The following is a 14,644-nucleotide window of genomic DNA, read 5'->3' as shown; positions in this document are numbered from 1 at the left end:
AAACACATTTTACAATCACTATCACATTAACGAGTAAGTAAACTTTATACTAGTGTAGTCTACCCGTCTCTCTTCACAAGGCTAGGGAGGAGGAACCATCCATGCTTAGGTACAGCCCCTGTAGAGGTTTCTTGTAGATTCCACTGCTCTTGGTTTAGAGTTTGAAGTGTTACAGGTTAGCATGTGATGCTGATTAGCCTTTCAAACTATGGCTTTGGGCTTAAATTATCCTGGTACTGTGTCAACACAGCAGACCTTTCAAGTGTATCCATTGTATAGTTAGTTCAACAATCAAGGGCAACTTTAACTGGGAACATCCTAGCTTTTTACAGTTGTGGCAGTATAGGCCCAGGTCCAGTGCGGGTCGGGGAGGGGAGACTGGAACCCAGGAGGGAAAAGGGGTATTACTGTCTTCCGGTCCAATTCTTGTGTCCTTCAAATCTTGATTTCCATTAATCTTGAAATATATACCTTACAATCATTTAATAAAATGTATTGGATTGTTTCTTTGCTTGAGATACACATATCTTTGGGAAAGAAACTAAAAAGCACCTAACTTGGAATAACATTTGAAATAAAATTTTCTGTGCTTCAAGAATGGCTAAGAAAGCTTGCCAAATCTGCAGCTTTAGAAACAGATACTTCTGTTTTGGGCTTACAGGATTTTCCTCTGCTTTACCCAGTTTTTCTTGTATTTGGGCACACCTCACAGAACTTAATCTGGCAGTGCTTCCCCCAATTTCCATTCAAATAACAAAACAATTCTAGAAATGGTGGACTATTTCTAATTCCACTTGTAACACACAGCATATATGTTTTATGGGAAATTTTGACATACTGAAAAGATGAAAGGAAAACAGTTATATTTAAGAAAGAAAGAAAACGTTCAACAAACAATTTGCATTTTATAGAAATGAAGGAAACAACTATTTACAGACTAGGGACATGCATGATTTGAAGTTGAAAGCTAATTTGCCATTTTACACAGGAATATATTTCCTAGACATCACTGTAATGCTAAAGCTGTAACTGTAATAAGATTGCGTTGCTAGCCACATTTCGGCAAGCCTCTTCGAATACCACTCAAGAGTTTTGCTGCATTTCTTCCATTCCCCAAGTGTCTTTTTTTCTCCTTTCAGTTTAAAGGTCAACATTATGTGTAGAAACACGTGCATGGGAACAGTATACTCATTGAGTTTATACAATTTTTTGTTTACTCTGAAGTTGACAAACGTCGGCAAAAACATTAGTAAACTAGGCCAAGATTTGATTTAGAAAAGATTTTTAGAAATCAGGTAAGAAACATCTTTTAATTACCACAGTGTGTGATCTATATAGGTAACACATCAAAAGCACTTACGTGTTTGCACTAGTTCAGCTGTTCGCACTGAAAATCACTAGTAAATCTGTAAAGCTTATGTAAATCAACAAATGAAAAAAGGAAATCAAATAGCTTCAGAACAAAGCTGTCAGTTTAGCAGTCATTCTTGCCTTCATTAGGCCAAGTGATCACAAGCCATCCTTGCTTTCTTCCTCTCTTTTCCTGTAAGCTTTATTTAACAACTGGATTTCCTCCTGGTAGCCATCCCTCTCTTGATGTTGCCTTTTACTGTTCTGCCTGTGTGCTTCAACGGTGTCCGGAATGGAGATGTTGATATCACCATCGGGATTACTCGTGGGTAAAAAGAGTGAGTAGGAGGCTGTTTCCCCTAAATCACATGAAACAAATCGATTTTCTTTGCGTGAGTAGCGTAAGGATGGAGATCTGACCTGTGGGGAGGACTGGCTGATGTTGCTAATGATTGACACTGTGTCCAAGGCCTCTTCATTGTCACAGATTTCGAGAACCTCCAAGTGTATTTTCACACTGGTGTCCGCAAATGTGGAGGGAGAATCTTCTGAGTTTGGTTCATGGCCAACACTTTTGGATCGATAGACTTCGATTTTCTTAGAGGCTGGGGTTATTTTTTGTCCTTCTGCGCTTACCTCATAGGTGGAAAGAGATAGGGTTTTCCCTGTTGGGGCTTGGAGAGACACTGTCCCCTGAAATGCACACAAGGGAATAGCAAGGGCACCACCGGAACGCTGGGGACAAAAACAAAATGATTATTATTGAAAACTCGTTACTGACATTAGGCCATTTAGAAGGTCATTTTATTCATCAACATAATAACCTTTTTCTACTTCAGGCCCACCTCCCTAGAAACCTTTTACAGGTAAGGGATTTAAATTTTACGATCAAAGTGCCATCCCTGTTCACTTTCTCCTAGAAATAAAACATCTAAATGAGGGCAGTCAGGAACCTTTCTTTGAAGATATGGGACATATTTCCACCATTGAAGGCAAAAGTTGGGTATTGATGGGCAGCAATAGGTGTTTCCAAGAGCAGAATATTAGCATAGAATTGAATGCATATTTACAATCTGGAATTGCTTTTATATTTTTGTTACATATTCAGTTACATTAAGAAGTTTGCATAGGTTGAAAGAAATGCATAGTTTGTTATCAAAATGCACTTTCTCCCCCCCTGCTTGGTATGGCAGAGAGAATGAAAATTGTGAAAGTATGACTCAGGTTAAGTACAAGAAATATTTCAACTGTTAGGTTTGCATATGCAGAAGAGGAACCAAATGTCACTACAACTGTGCTACAGTGTGCTTACTTTTCTGCAGAGAAATCACAGTCATCAAAGTAAAACCAATAATAGAGAACCCCCCCCATATCTTTGCAAAAAATTGCCTAAAAATGTAAACCTTTTATACTATATTTAAAACCTTGTATATTAACTTTTTAAAAATTGTACTCACTGCTAAGAAATACTTCAGAGATGAGAAAAATAAGACCGATTTTTATAATAGTCTGTACCTTTTATTGTTGATTTATGGTCTCATACTTTCAGTTGACTCATTTTTTGATTACATGTTAGTCTTATGAGTCAGCATGAGGGCTCATGGTGTTTTCACATCTTAGGATGATCAACCTTTCCGGATTGCCAGTAGCTGTCCTAGTTATAGCACTGAAATTCCTGCATCCCAGGAAACCTCTCTGTCCCGGGGAAACCAGGATGGTTGTTCAACCTATTAGCCATGGGCATTTTGTATATGGACCTAAGAGTGACTAGAGGAAGCCCAGGACCAGCGTCCCATATTGGAGAACAGCTAGGATTCTCGTCTACTTGGAGAAATGTGTAGGGGAGCATGCCTCATGAATTCCATTTGTGGTGCCATCATGCCTCGCTCGTTGAATTTCGGGGTTGCAAAAAGTACAGACAAGGACGTGTGAGACGTGTCGCCAGGCTTTCCCCATTATTCCCTATGGAGAAGTCTTGAACTCTATCCATAAGGGGACCTGCAAACCTAACTTTATGGCCTTGCAACCCTAAAAGGCCATAAACTTTGACAATTCATACTATGAACTTCAGTTTACCCTTCTGCTGAGGCACAGAACTTCATGAACTTCACATGTGTGATGTTGACTGAAGGAGGAAAGGCAGAGGGACAATACTTAGGTTCATTACTGTACATGAGCATTGTTGGAGTGGTGGCAATTTTTGGCAAAGAAGTGACCTTCATTTACTTATTATTAACCCATTTATTAAACATTTTCTGCGTGGCTATTTAAGAGTCTGAGCTTGGCCTGGATGTATAGATATGCTATACATTGAACATACAATATATAAAAATATATAATATGTACAAGATGTACTATGCTTGATTCAAAGACTTCACAGATAATTGGTTGAGAAAAACATGTGAGGAAACAAAATAAAAATTTCATCAAATACCGTCATAATAGCGATAGGAACCAGGCTCTGTCGGGTTCAAGGAATGACCACCTCTGATAGAAAGATTTCATATGGGGGTGGTATTTGACATTGATCCTAAGAATCAAGATCTTAATCAAGAATCAAGAAAAGATTTACAATTTTAAATTTACAGTTTTAAAAGCCTTGCTTCCTGAGTAATTAGTCATGAGTTAAAGGGTCAACCTAAAAAGTTTCCACCCTGAGAAAATATTTCTTGTTATCAAAGTCAGAAACTTCTGTTTCTTTCTTAAATCAAAATTGACTGAGACAGAAAATTTGACTATCACTTAATAATGTGAATTATAAATACAGGCTTCTTTATTCTGTAACTAGTTAACCGAAAGCTGACTTCCTTATATTACACTGTACTACAAGAAAAGAAAACATAAACAAACAAACTATATCACTACTTAAAAAATTTTTTATAAGTTTTCTCTTTTATATGGTACACTATATAAACAAAGTCCTATGGAGTATACCAGTTTAAAAAAGAAAAAATGTTTGCTAAATGGAGGGTGGGTGGGAATAAGGGGGATGGTGGGGGGTTAGAAAGCACAGTCAATAACCACAAGATTGCCACAGGGTTACGAAAGTTAATTTGGGGAATGTAATCAATAATGTTGTAAAGATTTTGTAGGGTATCCGATGGACACTTGTCTCGTTAGGGAGACCACCTCAGGTAAGATGTAGATGCCTGATCACTGCATTGTACACCTGAAGCTGAAGCTGAACAATAATGAATGTCACCTACAAGTTTTTATATATATATATATATATATATATATAGTTACAAGAAGCAAAGTACAGCATTAGGAATAGAGACAGTGGAAATGTAATGGCTGTGTGCGATGTCAGAGGGATAGTGGATGGGGGGAGGGGGGTTCACACAGTGTGACGGATATAAATGGTAAATGTCTAACTATTACATTATTTTGTTCACCTAAAACTAATAAAAAAAAGAAAAATGTAATGAGAAAACTGAGTTACCAGTGCCAAGCAGTACTGGCATGTCTATTTTAAAAGAACCTTCTCTGGATTATCACCAGCATAACATGCCTTTATGTGTATTGACTTGCATCAGTGGTGAGCAGTTAATATAAAAGCAAATGGAATAAAGAATATCTTTGCATCTGGTTTTATACATCCACATAGTGCAGATTTCAATAACTACCCCATACTAACCTTATTTTTAAATGAACCAACAAGCTTTACTGAGTTATCAAATCCCTCTCATTAAAACTGACATTTGAGACTTGCATAGTGCCAGAGAGTAGCTAAGTATGAAGTCAGATTAATCTGAGATAGCACACAAAATCTTGAGTTATCAAAATTATTTTGTGACACATTCTTTTTTTTTCTTTCATACATGTTTATAGTAGCAGGATATATGTACTGAAAGGTTATATATATATATATATATAATATATATAGATTATATATTATATAAATTATATATATATTATATATTATATTATATATATAAAAATTATATATTATATTATATATATATAAATAAATTTCTTTCAAAGTATTGAAACATTCTTATTCAAAAGGATGGTCTCCGTTTGAGAGTCACAGAAGTAAAAACACAGAGACAGTTTATCCAGAAACAAAGTAACCCAAAATTGGCAAGTTAGTTTCAGCAAAACAACTTTCACTTTAGGCTAATTCAGTAGTTTTAATTGTACTGGTTAGGAAAGTATTTAATGTATAAGTCGTTTTGGTTTTAGATTTGTGTAAGAACTATAAATGTAAGGCATTTGTACCAAATTTTGTTTGTATGTCTTTAAGCAAATTGATAAAAATTGGATTTCACAATGAAGTTCATAGAATTTTTTTTTTTTTCCTTTTAAAGGGACTTGCCTATTACTTAAGTTAGAGAAACATTGGCCCAGGTGAGGGAAAATAGGAGTTTGAACCAAGGGAGCTGTAATGGGGTGGAGATGCAGAGAGAGAGCTGACAGAATTTAAATCAACAGAATTTTCTACCCCTTGGATCTAAACCATGGATCATTTTTTAGCATCTCAGATTGCTCCCCACAAAAGAACAAGAAATAAAAAGATAGATGACATCATTGGAATGCATTTTGATTGTGTTTGATGATAAAATAAAAGCTACATACGTTCATCTCCCAGCAATTCTATTTCTGAGGCGACTCCAACCCCAAGTCTCACCACATGATACTGTTTATTTCAGCACTGTTGTAAGCCCCCAAATTAGAAATAACTTAAATGTACATCACGCAGCAAATACTTGAATAAATTACGGTACAGTTACGTACTGGAAAACTATCTTGAAAAAATGAGTTCAAGCTATAAGTTCTGCCTGTGTAAAATAATTTCAATACATTTTAAGTTGAAAAAGCAAACTGCAAAATGGTATGTATAATATGACCCAGTTTTCATGTAGAAAAACACCCACCAGAAATCAACCAAATTACATGTTTATAGGAATAAAAATAGATATACAGATACACCAGCACACACATAGATGTTATAGGCATAAGAAAAGGTTTGAAAGCCTGTACGCCAAACAATTGTTTTCTTGGGAAGTGGATGGGGGAAGGATTTCAACTTTTATGTTTCCCATTTCTAAATGATTTGACGGTGATGATGTTGCTCACGGAAGTTGACTAGGTTATAGAGGAGGCAGAGAGTAAAATACTATTACTAAAAGGTCATCAACGACATAATATGGGCAGGGGAATGCATGTGGGTTGTCTGTGATGGTGGTCATCCTTAGAGTTCAGTGTGATAGTTTGGTGTTTGTGTGGCATTTGGGTTTTTTTTTTTCCCTTTGGGGTTTGTGCTAGCTAGCATGTTTCCCCAAAAATAAGACCGGGTCTCATATTAATTTTTGCTCCAAAAGACACATTAGGGCTATGTTCAGGGGATGTCATCCTGAAAAATCATGCTAGGGCTTATTTTTCAGTTAGGTCTTATTTTCAGGGAAACACGGTATTTTCAGGTTAGGAGGGAGGAGACAAGCTGGGTAGAGAGTGTAGTCTCAAAATATTGCCCTAATGGTTTGGTTGATTAGCATGAGGATTTCAACTAGGGTATAGCTTATTTTCCATTCATGTTTCAAAAGCATAGATAATGGCACTTATGACAAGCAAAATTAAAATAAAAAAGTATCAAAAAGGAAAAGGATCCACTGGTCCTAGGGAGGCAAAAATTTATCGTGCTCTCAAAGTGGCGAAGGTCTATAATGAGTCAGATTCTCCTCACTAATTTTATTGGAAAAAAAGTATTATAAACATTTGAGTCCCACAAGCAATCAAAGTGAACATTAAGTTCAAATAAAGAATTGAACTTCAGAAAAAAAAAAATACTGCAGGACTTGAGTCACAAACTACAGTGTAGCCCACAGATTTGCAAACCATTGAAAAAGTTCATGAACAATTTCAAAAAACACTAAAAGTAAAAAAAAAAAAAAAAAACACAAACACTAAAACCTGAAAAAAAAATTAACATTAATTACAAAAAGGAGATCATATAAAAGACTGTTAATATTGGTTCAATTTATCTTGATCTTTGTACTAACTTCATTAGCATCCCCTCCAAAATTCTTATCCACTGGTTACCTGTGAATATGACCTTATTTGGAAATAAGGTCTTTGCAGATATCATCAAATCAAGATAAAGTCATACTGGATCAGGGTGAGCCCTAATTCCAATGACTGGTGTCCTTTTCAGACAAGGGAAAGTTGGCCACAGACTCATAAGGGAAGATGGACATGGGAAGAAGGAGACAGCAACTGCAGTTATGCTGTCATAAGCCAAGAAGGAAGGATCCCTCCTGCAGCCTCAGAGGAATGTGGCCCTGAGTACACCTTGATTTTGGACTTCTGGGCTCCAGAAATCTGAGTCAATAGATTTCTGGTGTTTTAAGCTATACAAGTTTGTGGTAGTTTGTTACTGCTGCCCTAGGAAGCTGGTATGTTTTATGCAAACAGATACTGAAACACGTGTAAATAAACATTTTGTAGAATTTGACAACTGCCTGTTTTCTGCTAAGGAGACTAGATTTACTAGGCGTTTCTGTCAAATCCACATAGAATGTAACCTCCTCAAGGGAAGGGAACATTTCCTTGTTGATCTTTATTTTCTCTGCCATTTATAACAGTGACTAGCACGTGGCAGCTCCTCAAAAAATATTTGTTGGATAAATAAATATGAAACATTGACTTTGTGGACTATAAAGCCTACAAGATTCCACATTTTAACTTTCTAAAGCATAAAAAATAAGATCACCTTTTAAAAACGTTGCTGTTTAATTTTTTTTTTTTTTTGTATCTTAACATCCCTATATAATAAATGATGATAGAAGTACATCAGGAGAACATGTTAGAAAAAATTCTTTTCATAAAGATAAAATAGAATATTAGGGGACGGAATTGTGTATGAAAGTTTAATGCATGATAAAAAAACGATAGATTCAGAGAACATAAAACTACTCATTTAGTAGTTGCTGCTTTATTTCCATTTAAAAGTCAGTGAATTAGCATGTGCTGTCAAGAAGAATGATAATCCATTATTGCTGTATTCCTGAGTGTAGGTGGCTGGGAGCTTTTTTGTTTGGAAATGAAAAGCAGTCTCTAAACCACAGAAATGCTTCAGGAGGAGAGGGTATGACATGTAAACACATTAGCACAAATAATCTGCTCTGATAATTGATTCAGACTTACTGACCTTGGGCATATTGAATTTTTTTTATTTCTTCACTATCAGCCTCTAGGTGAATTCAGGGTGAAATTACAATATAAAAAGAGTTGCTCCTAACAGGCTGAAGTATTCTGTTGATTATCTGAATCACTTAAGAAAGACATATTTAGGCACATGAAATCATAGCACTCACCGGACTGGAGTTCTAATTTCTCATTTTATAATGGGAGACCTGACAGCCAGCGAGGTGACATGACTTGCCCAGGGTCCCGTAGGTAATAGTAGTAGCAGTGACACCAGGATTCAGGTTCCTCCACTCCCAGTTAAGTGCTCTTTCACCATGTTGTCACTTTACGAGAAATCTGCTTTAGCAAGAGTGGATCATGGGTTTTCTGCCCTGGCAGCTAGAATTCTGTCATTAATTCATGAATAATCCAAGTGACTAAGAATTTTAATCTAAATTAAAATCATATAGATTATCTTTTGGTGATTTGGGTAGCTTTTAGGCATCTAAAAGTATAGAGAACATTATGTTAAGTGAAATAAATCAGACAGAGAAAGATAAGTACCATATGATCTCACTTATTTGCGGATTCTAAAGAAAAGAATAAGTGAATGAACTAATCAGAAACAGTTTGGGAGACAATGAGGAAAAACTGAGGGTTGCTAGATGGGCGGGAGGTTGGGTGGGGGGGAGGGTGAGGGGATTGGAGGGCAATCGGTGACCATAGGATGGCCACGGGCTTGAAAATTAATCTGGGGAACGTAATTTGGTGGTTACCAGAAGGTAAAGGGGTTGGGGGGTGGGGGATGAGGGTGAGGGGGATCAAATGTATGGTGATGGAAGGGGAGCTGACTCTGGGTGGTGAACACACAGTGTGATTTATGGATGATGTGATACAGAATTGCACACCTGAAATCTATGTAATTTTACTAACAATTGTCACCCCAATAAATTAAAAAAAAAAGAAAGTATAGACATTGAGGAATTAAGTCGAGCAGACGATCTAGGTTTGGGGGAGAAGAGATAGAAGCACTTAAAAAAATAGGAAGAGAAAGAACTTTTAAGAAAAACAATAAAGTAGATTTTTAATAATTTATTTGTGGGATTTTATTTAAAACTATGTGATTACTATATTTTCATATATTCAACTCCAAAATCCTGTCGCCTTCATTTAAATGTTTAATAAACCACAATAAAGAAGAATATACATGAACAGCTCAAGGAAAAGAGAGAAAAGGCAAGAAAATACTGACCTACTATATGACATGTAAAATGCTAGGTATTTTAATATATTTCCCATTTAATCCTCACAGACCTTTAAGCTGTAAATTATGCTTTTCCTTTTTAGTGGTAAGTCTCACACCTGTGTAACAGATTTAGGATTGATATTCATCATGAGAAATATTTACTGATCCTGCTGAACATAAACCATATATCAGACTTCTTACTAAGCACCTTATTTACAGTTTCTTATTAATTTTCTCATCAATCTTGTGGAATTTAGACACTGATCATCCTCATTTTATAGATGACATAATTGACTCACGGGGAGATAATTCGAGTTAGAAAATGTCTTAGTCAAATCCAAATACAGAGCAATCTGTCTCATACCCTCTGTTCTTAGCCATTCTGCTACTTCAGGGCGTGGTGTTAGCAGTTAAAATATGAATAACACCTCACTCTCCTAATCCAGTTGGAACCCTCAGTGTCCTGTGGGAACTAGGAAGAGGAGGAATTTATTCACATTAGGAAGTGAAGGGAATATTCAGAGAAGATACTTAAGAAAATGGTTTCTAAATAGGGCCCTAAAAGATCATTTCAGTAGTCAGAAAAATAGGACAAATGCATTCCAGGATGAGCCAACAGTAAGAGGAATGGCAAATGGAATTTGGGAGGGTATGACATAGTAGAGGGAAATGAGCCTGGGTACAGAGGCTGGGCCCAGGGCTGAGAGCCCTGCACAGCAGGACAATGAGTTTTGATTGTATCATACAGGCAACAAGGGAGATTTTTGTTTTCACATTTGTAGAATGGAAGGAAATTAAGATTTATAGACCGTCTCCTATGTGCCACTGCACTTGGCACTTTACATGTGAAATCTCATTTAATATAATGATCCGTAAGGGAAGTAAAGCTATTTCTATTTTACAGAGAAGTAAATTGAAGTGCGAAGAGGTTAAATAACTTGCTTAGGTTACATAGAAAGTTAAGTTTTGGAATGTGATCTAAACTCAGCTCAGATTTCAGATACTTTCCACCATGCCGTGTATGGTCTAAGAAGATAATTGGGGACCCTGTGAAAGATTGGAGGAAGGAGAATGTGGTGGCAGGGCGACCAATTAGAAGGTTTTTAAAATCACTGTTTGCAAAAGAAAAGGGGATTTGAACTCCGGTCGTGGTAGTAGAAATGACAAATGTGGAATGGACTACAGGGGAATAGCAGAGAGAAAACTTGAGACTGTGCAGGATCATGGTGAAGTACTCCTGTGGGGTTACATACATCGACCTACCTCTGAATTTAGGAGTCACTTTCTCTGTAACCTGTACCTCTCTAAGCCTCAATTACCTCGTTTGCAAAATAGGAAGAATGAAGGAGTTAATGCATGTAAAATGATTAGCCGAGTGCCTCACACAAAGTGCTCCAAAAGTATTAGCTATTATTGGGATGTGCGTAAGGGGAATCCATGATGTTTTTAAGATTGCCAGTGATTGTGTCTAGTACCAGCAGTTGAGCTAAGGAGCTTAGGGGGATGTAGACATGTAATTCTACTTTTATAATCTTCGTCTCCTATTTAGGCAGCATATTCTTCTACCCCATTGTATTCTAATGGTCTAAACATACTAAATAAAAGCCAATGATTATGGGAGTGGATGAAAAATATGACTCAATATATACTGTCTACACAGAACTGACTTCAAATGTAATAATATAGACAAACTGAAAGTACAAGGATGGAAAAGATTGTAGCATGCAAACATCGATAGAAGGAAAGCAAAATGGCCATACTAATATCAGATAAAATAGATTTCAGAGCAAAGAAAATTACTAGAGACAGGAAAGATTATTAGACAATGATAAAAGGATCTACCAAGAAGACATAGCAATTCTAACTGTGTATACACCAAACAAAAGAGCTGCAAAACATGTAAAGCAAACTGATAGAACTGAAAGGAGAAATAGTTAAATTCACAGTTACAGCTGTAGACTTTACCACCCTTCTCTCAGTGATTGATAGAATAACTACACAGAAAATTAGCAAGGATATAGAAGAATACTATAAACCAACATGATCTAATCAACATTTATAGAAAGAAAAACTTCCATTTATAGAAAACTCCATCTGATAAGAGCAGAATACATATTTTTCAAGTTCCATGGAGCATATACCAAGATAGGTTATATCTGGGCCATAAAATAAATCTTAATAAATTTAAAAGAATTAAAACTATACAGAGTGTGTTCTACAGCCACAAATGGATTCAAGGTAGAAATAAATAACAGGAAAATCTCAACAGAAAAAGACAAAAGGAAAATCTCCAAACTCTTAGAAATTAAAGCACTTCTAAATAATCCATGAGTCAAAGAGAAAGCCTCAAGGGAAATAAAGTACATCGAACTGAAGGAAAATGAAAATACAACCTATCAAAATTTGTGGGACACATCTAAAGCAGTGCTGAGAGGGAAATCTAAGGCATTAAATGCGTATATTAGAAAAGAGGAATAGTTTTAAGTCATCAATGTAAGCTCCCGCCTTGATAATCTAGGAAAAAAGGAGCAAAATTAATTCCAGGCATGTATACAGGAGGAAATATTAAAGTTGAGAGCAAAAATCAATGAAATTGAAAACAAAACACTAGAGAAAAATCAATGAAACAAAAAGCTGTTTTTTTTTTTTAACCAATTGATAAAATTGACAAACCTCTAGCAACACTAAGTAAAAATGAAGGCACAGACTGTGCAGACATCAAAAGGATAATAAAGGAATACTACAAACAACTTCACACATTTAAATTTGACAACTAGGATGAAATGGACTATATCCTTGAAAAACACAAACTTTAACAATGCACCTACTATGAAATAGATAATTGGACTCATAATTTTTAAAACTCCCGAAAGGAAATCTCCAGACACAGATGGTTTCACTGGAGGAATCTATCAAACCTTTAAAGGATAATTAATATAAATTCTACACAATCACTTCCTGAAAATGGAAGAGGGAACATTTTAATTCATTTTATGAAGCTAGTTTTGCCCTGATACTAAAACTATTAATAGAAAGAAAATTACAGGTGGATATTACTCAATGTAGATGCAAACATCCTTAACAAATATTAGCAAATGGAATTCAGCAGTCAATAAAAAGAATTGTACTCTGTGACTAGGTGGGGTTTATTCCAGAAATCCAAGGCTAGTTTCAATATTAAGAGGTAAGTTGATGTGATCCACTGTATTAATATGCTAAACAAGAAAAATCACATGATTATTTGAATTGATGCAGAAACAAGTATTTGACAAAATTCAACATCCATTCGTGATAAAACTAGGAATAGAATAAATTCCTCATCTATAAGGAACCTACAGCTAATGTAAAGGTGAGAGACACCTTTCCTTTATTATCAGGAACAAGGCAAGCATGTCAATTCTTACCATTCCTATTTAACATAGAGCTGGAAATTCTAGCCTGTGGAATAAGTCAAAAAAATGAAATTAAAGGTATACAGATCAGAAAAGAAGCACTAAAGCTGATGATACTTGTAGATGACATGATGGGTGTTGGTAGAAAATTCCAAGGAATCTACACAAACACCTGGAAGTAATAAATGAGCTAGTCAAAGTTGCCTGTAAGTTAAATATACAAAATCATTTGTATTTCTATATACAAGCAATGGACATATGGACATAAAAATTGCAAATACAGTATCATTTACAATTGCTCAAAAAGTAAAACACTTATGTATTAGTCTAACAAAATCTGTATAGGACTTAATATGCTGGAAACTACATGATTTATAAAAGACATTAAAACCTTCCTTCCTTCCTTCCTTCCTTCCTTCCTTCCTTCCTTCCTTCCTTCCTTCCTTCCTTCCTTCCTTCCTTCCTTCCACCTTTCTCTCTGTGTATGTGCATAGAAAGCTATAGTTCTTTCTGGGTAGTATGATTTTAGGTTAGTTGTCACTCTCTTCCTCATTCTTTTCTGTATTCTTGAGTTTTAAAAATAGTGAGCATAATGAACAATAAAGTCATTATTCTTAAGACAAAACGTAATGCAACTCATGTCGCTTTTGAAGAAAACACAAAGTAAAATTTCCAATCTTAAGCTTAAAGGAGTATGAAAAGACTGCTTTGTGCTTTCTGCTCACAAATTTTCTTTCTTCTTACTACTTACAAAGCAATAATAGAATATGACATGTGGACATTGTTTTCTAAGACTGATTTAGAAGGCAAGGCCTCTAAAATCTTCCCATCCCACACAGCAAATACTAAAGCAAGTCTTTTAAAAAACATTGTTATAGAAGTTCTTGAGAAAAGAATTAATTAAAAATCTTATGATATTATTGGATCTCAAAGAAGTAGAATGCTAATGACGCCATTATACATAGGACATCATCCATATGAACCCTCTGAAATTAACCACTTGCCTTCCTGTGAAAGTGGAAATGGTATATCTGACTAATCTTCTAATTCCTAGGGAAAGAATAATATACACATATATAAAACCATCAGGAATAGATAAAAGTCCTTTTTCTGATAAAACTTACATGTTTGTAACATGCCTGATGGTGGATATTTTTATTGATGGGATTACTAAGATAATGACATTTAAATCGTTGCTGGATTTTGGTGTTAATTTACATTAGTTATTTGTATAGTGGATTGGACAACCATGTGCACAAAGGCATGTTTTAACTTCACAGGGGGAAAATTTGTGATGCTCCAAAGTCTTTTATTTTTTTATATGGGCCAGTGCACAGTGTGTTTTATGTTCTTCCCTATCAATAATTATTACGGTTTCAGAATAAATAGGCTATCCTAATATGGCAGCCTTAGGAATCTGCAATAGGGCATCTAGGTTCTTAGAATCAATGATTCTCTGTATTATAAAAGTGTTTGAAGAAAATTAAATCCACTAGTTGAGACTATTTGTTCTTTAGTGAGCCAGGCC

General features: G+C 35.6%; 1 protein-coding gene across 1 annotated transcript in view; it reads right to left on the bottom strand.

Annotated features, from left to right (window-relative positions):
* Positions 1 to 14,644, bottom strand: part of GPR149 (G protein-coupled receptor 149) — a 55,439-nt gene continuing 40,795 nt past the window's right edge. Inside the window, exon 4 of the mRNA XM_033133512.1 lies at positions 1 to 2,085. Within this exon, the coding sequence (XP_032989403.1) occupies positions 1,510 to 2,085 (576 nt within the window). The 3' untranslated portion in view covers positions 1 to 1,509. The remainder of the gene's footprint in view (positions 2,086 to 14,644) is intronic.

Source organism: Rhinolophus ferrumequinum, chromosome 2, assembly GCF_004115265.2.
Source record: "Rhinolophus ferrumequinum isolate MPI-CBG mRhiFer1 chromosome 2, mRhiFer1_v1.p, whole genome shotgun sequence".
Taxonomy (NCBI): domain Eukaryota; kingdom Metazoa; phylum Chordata; class Mammalia; order Chiroptera; family Rhinolophidae; genus Rhinolophus; species Rhinolophus ferrumequinum.
Note: the sequence above shows the minus strand (reverse complement) of the source record. Positions and strands in the feature narration are given on the sequence as shown.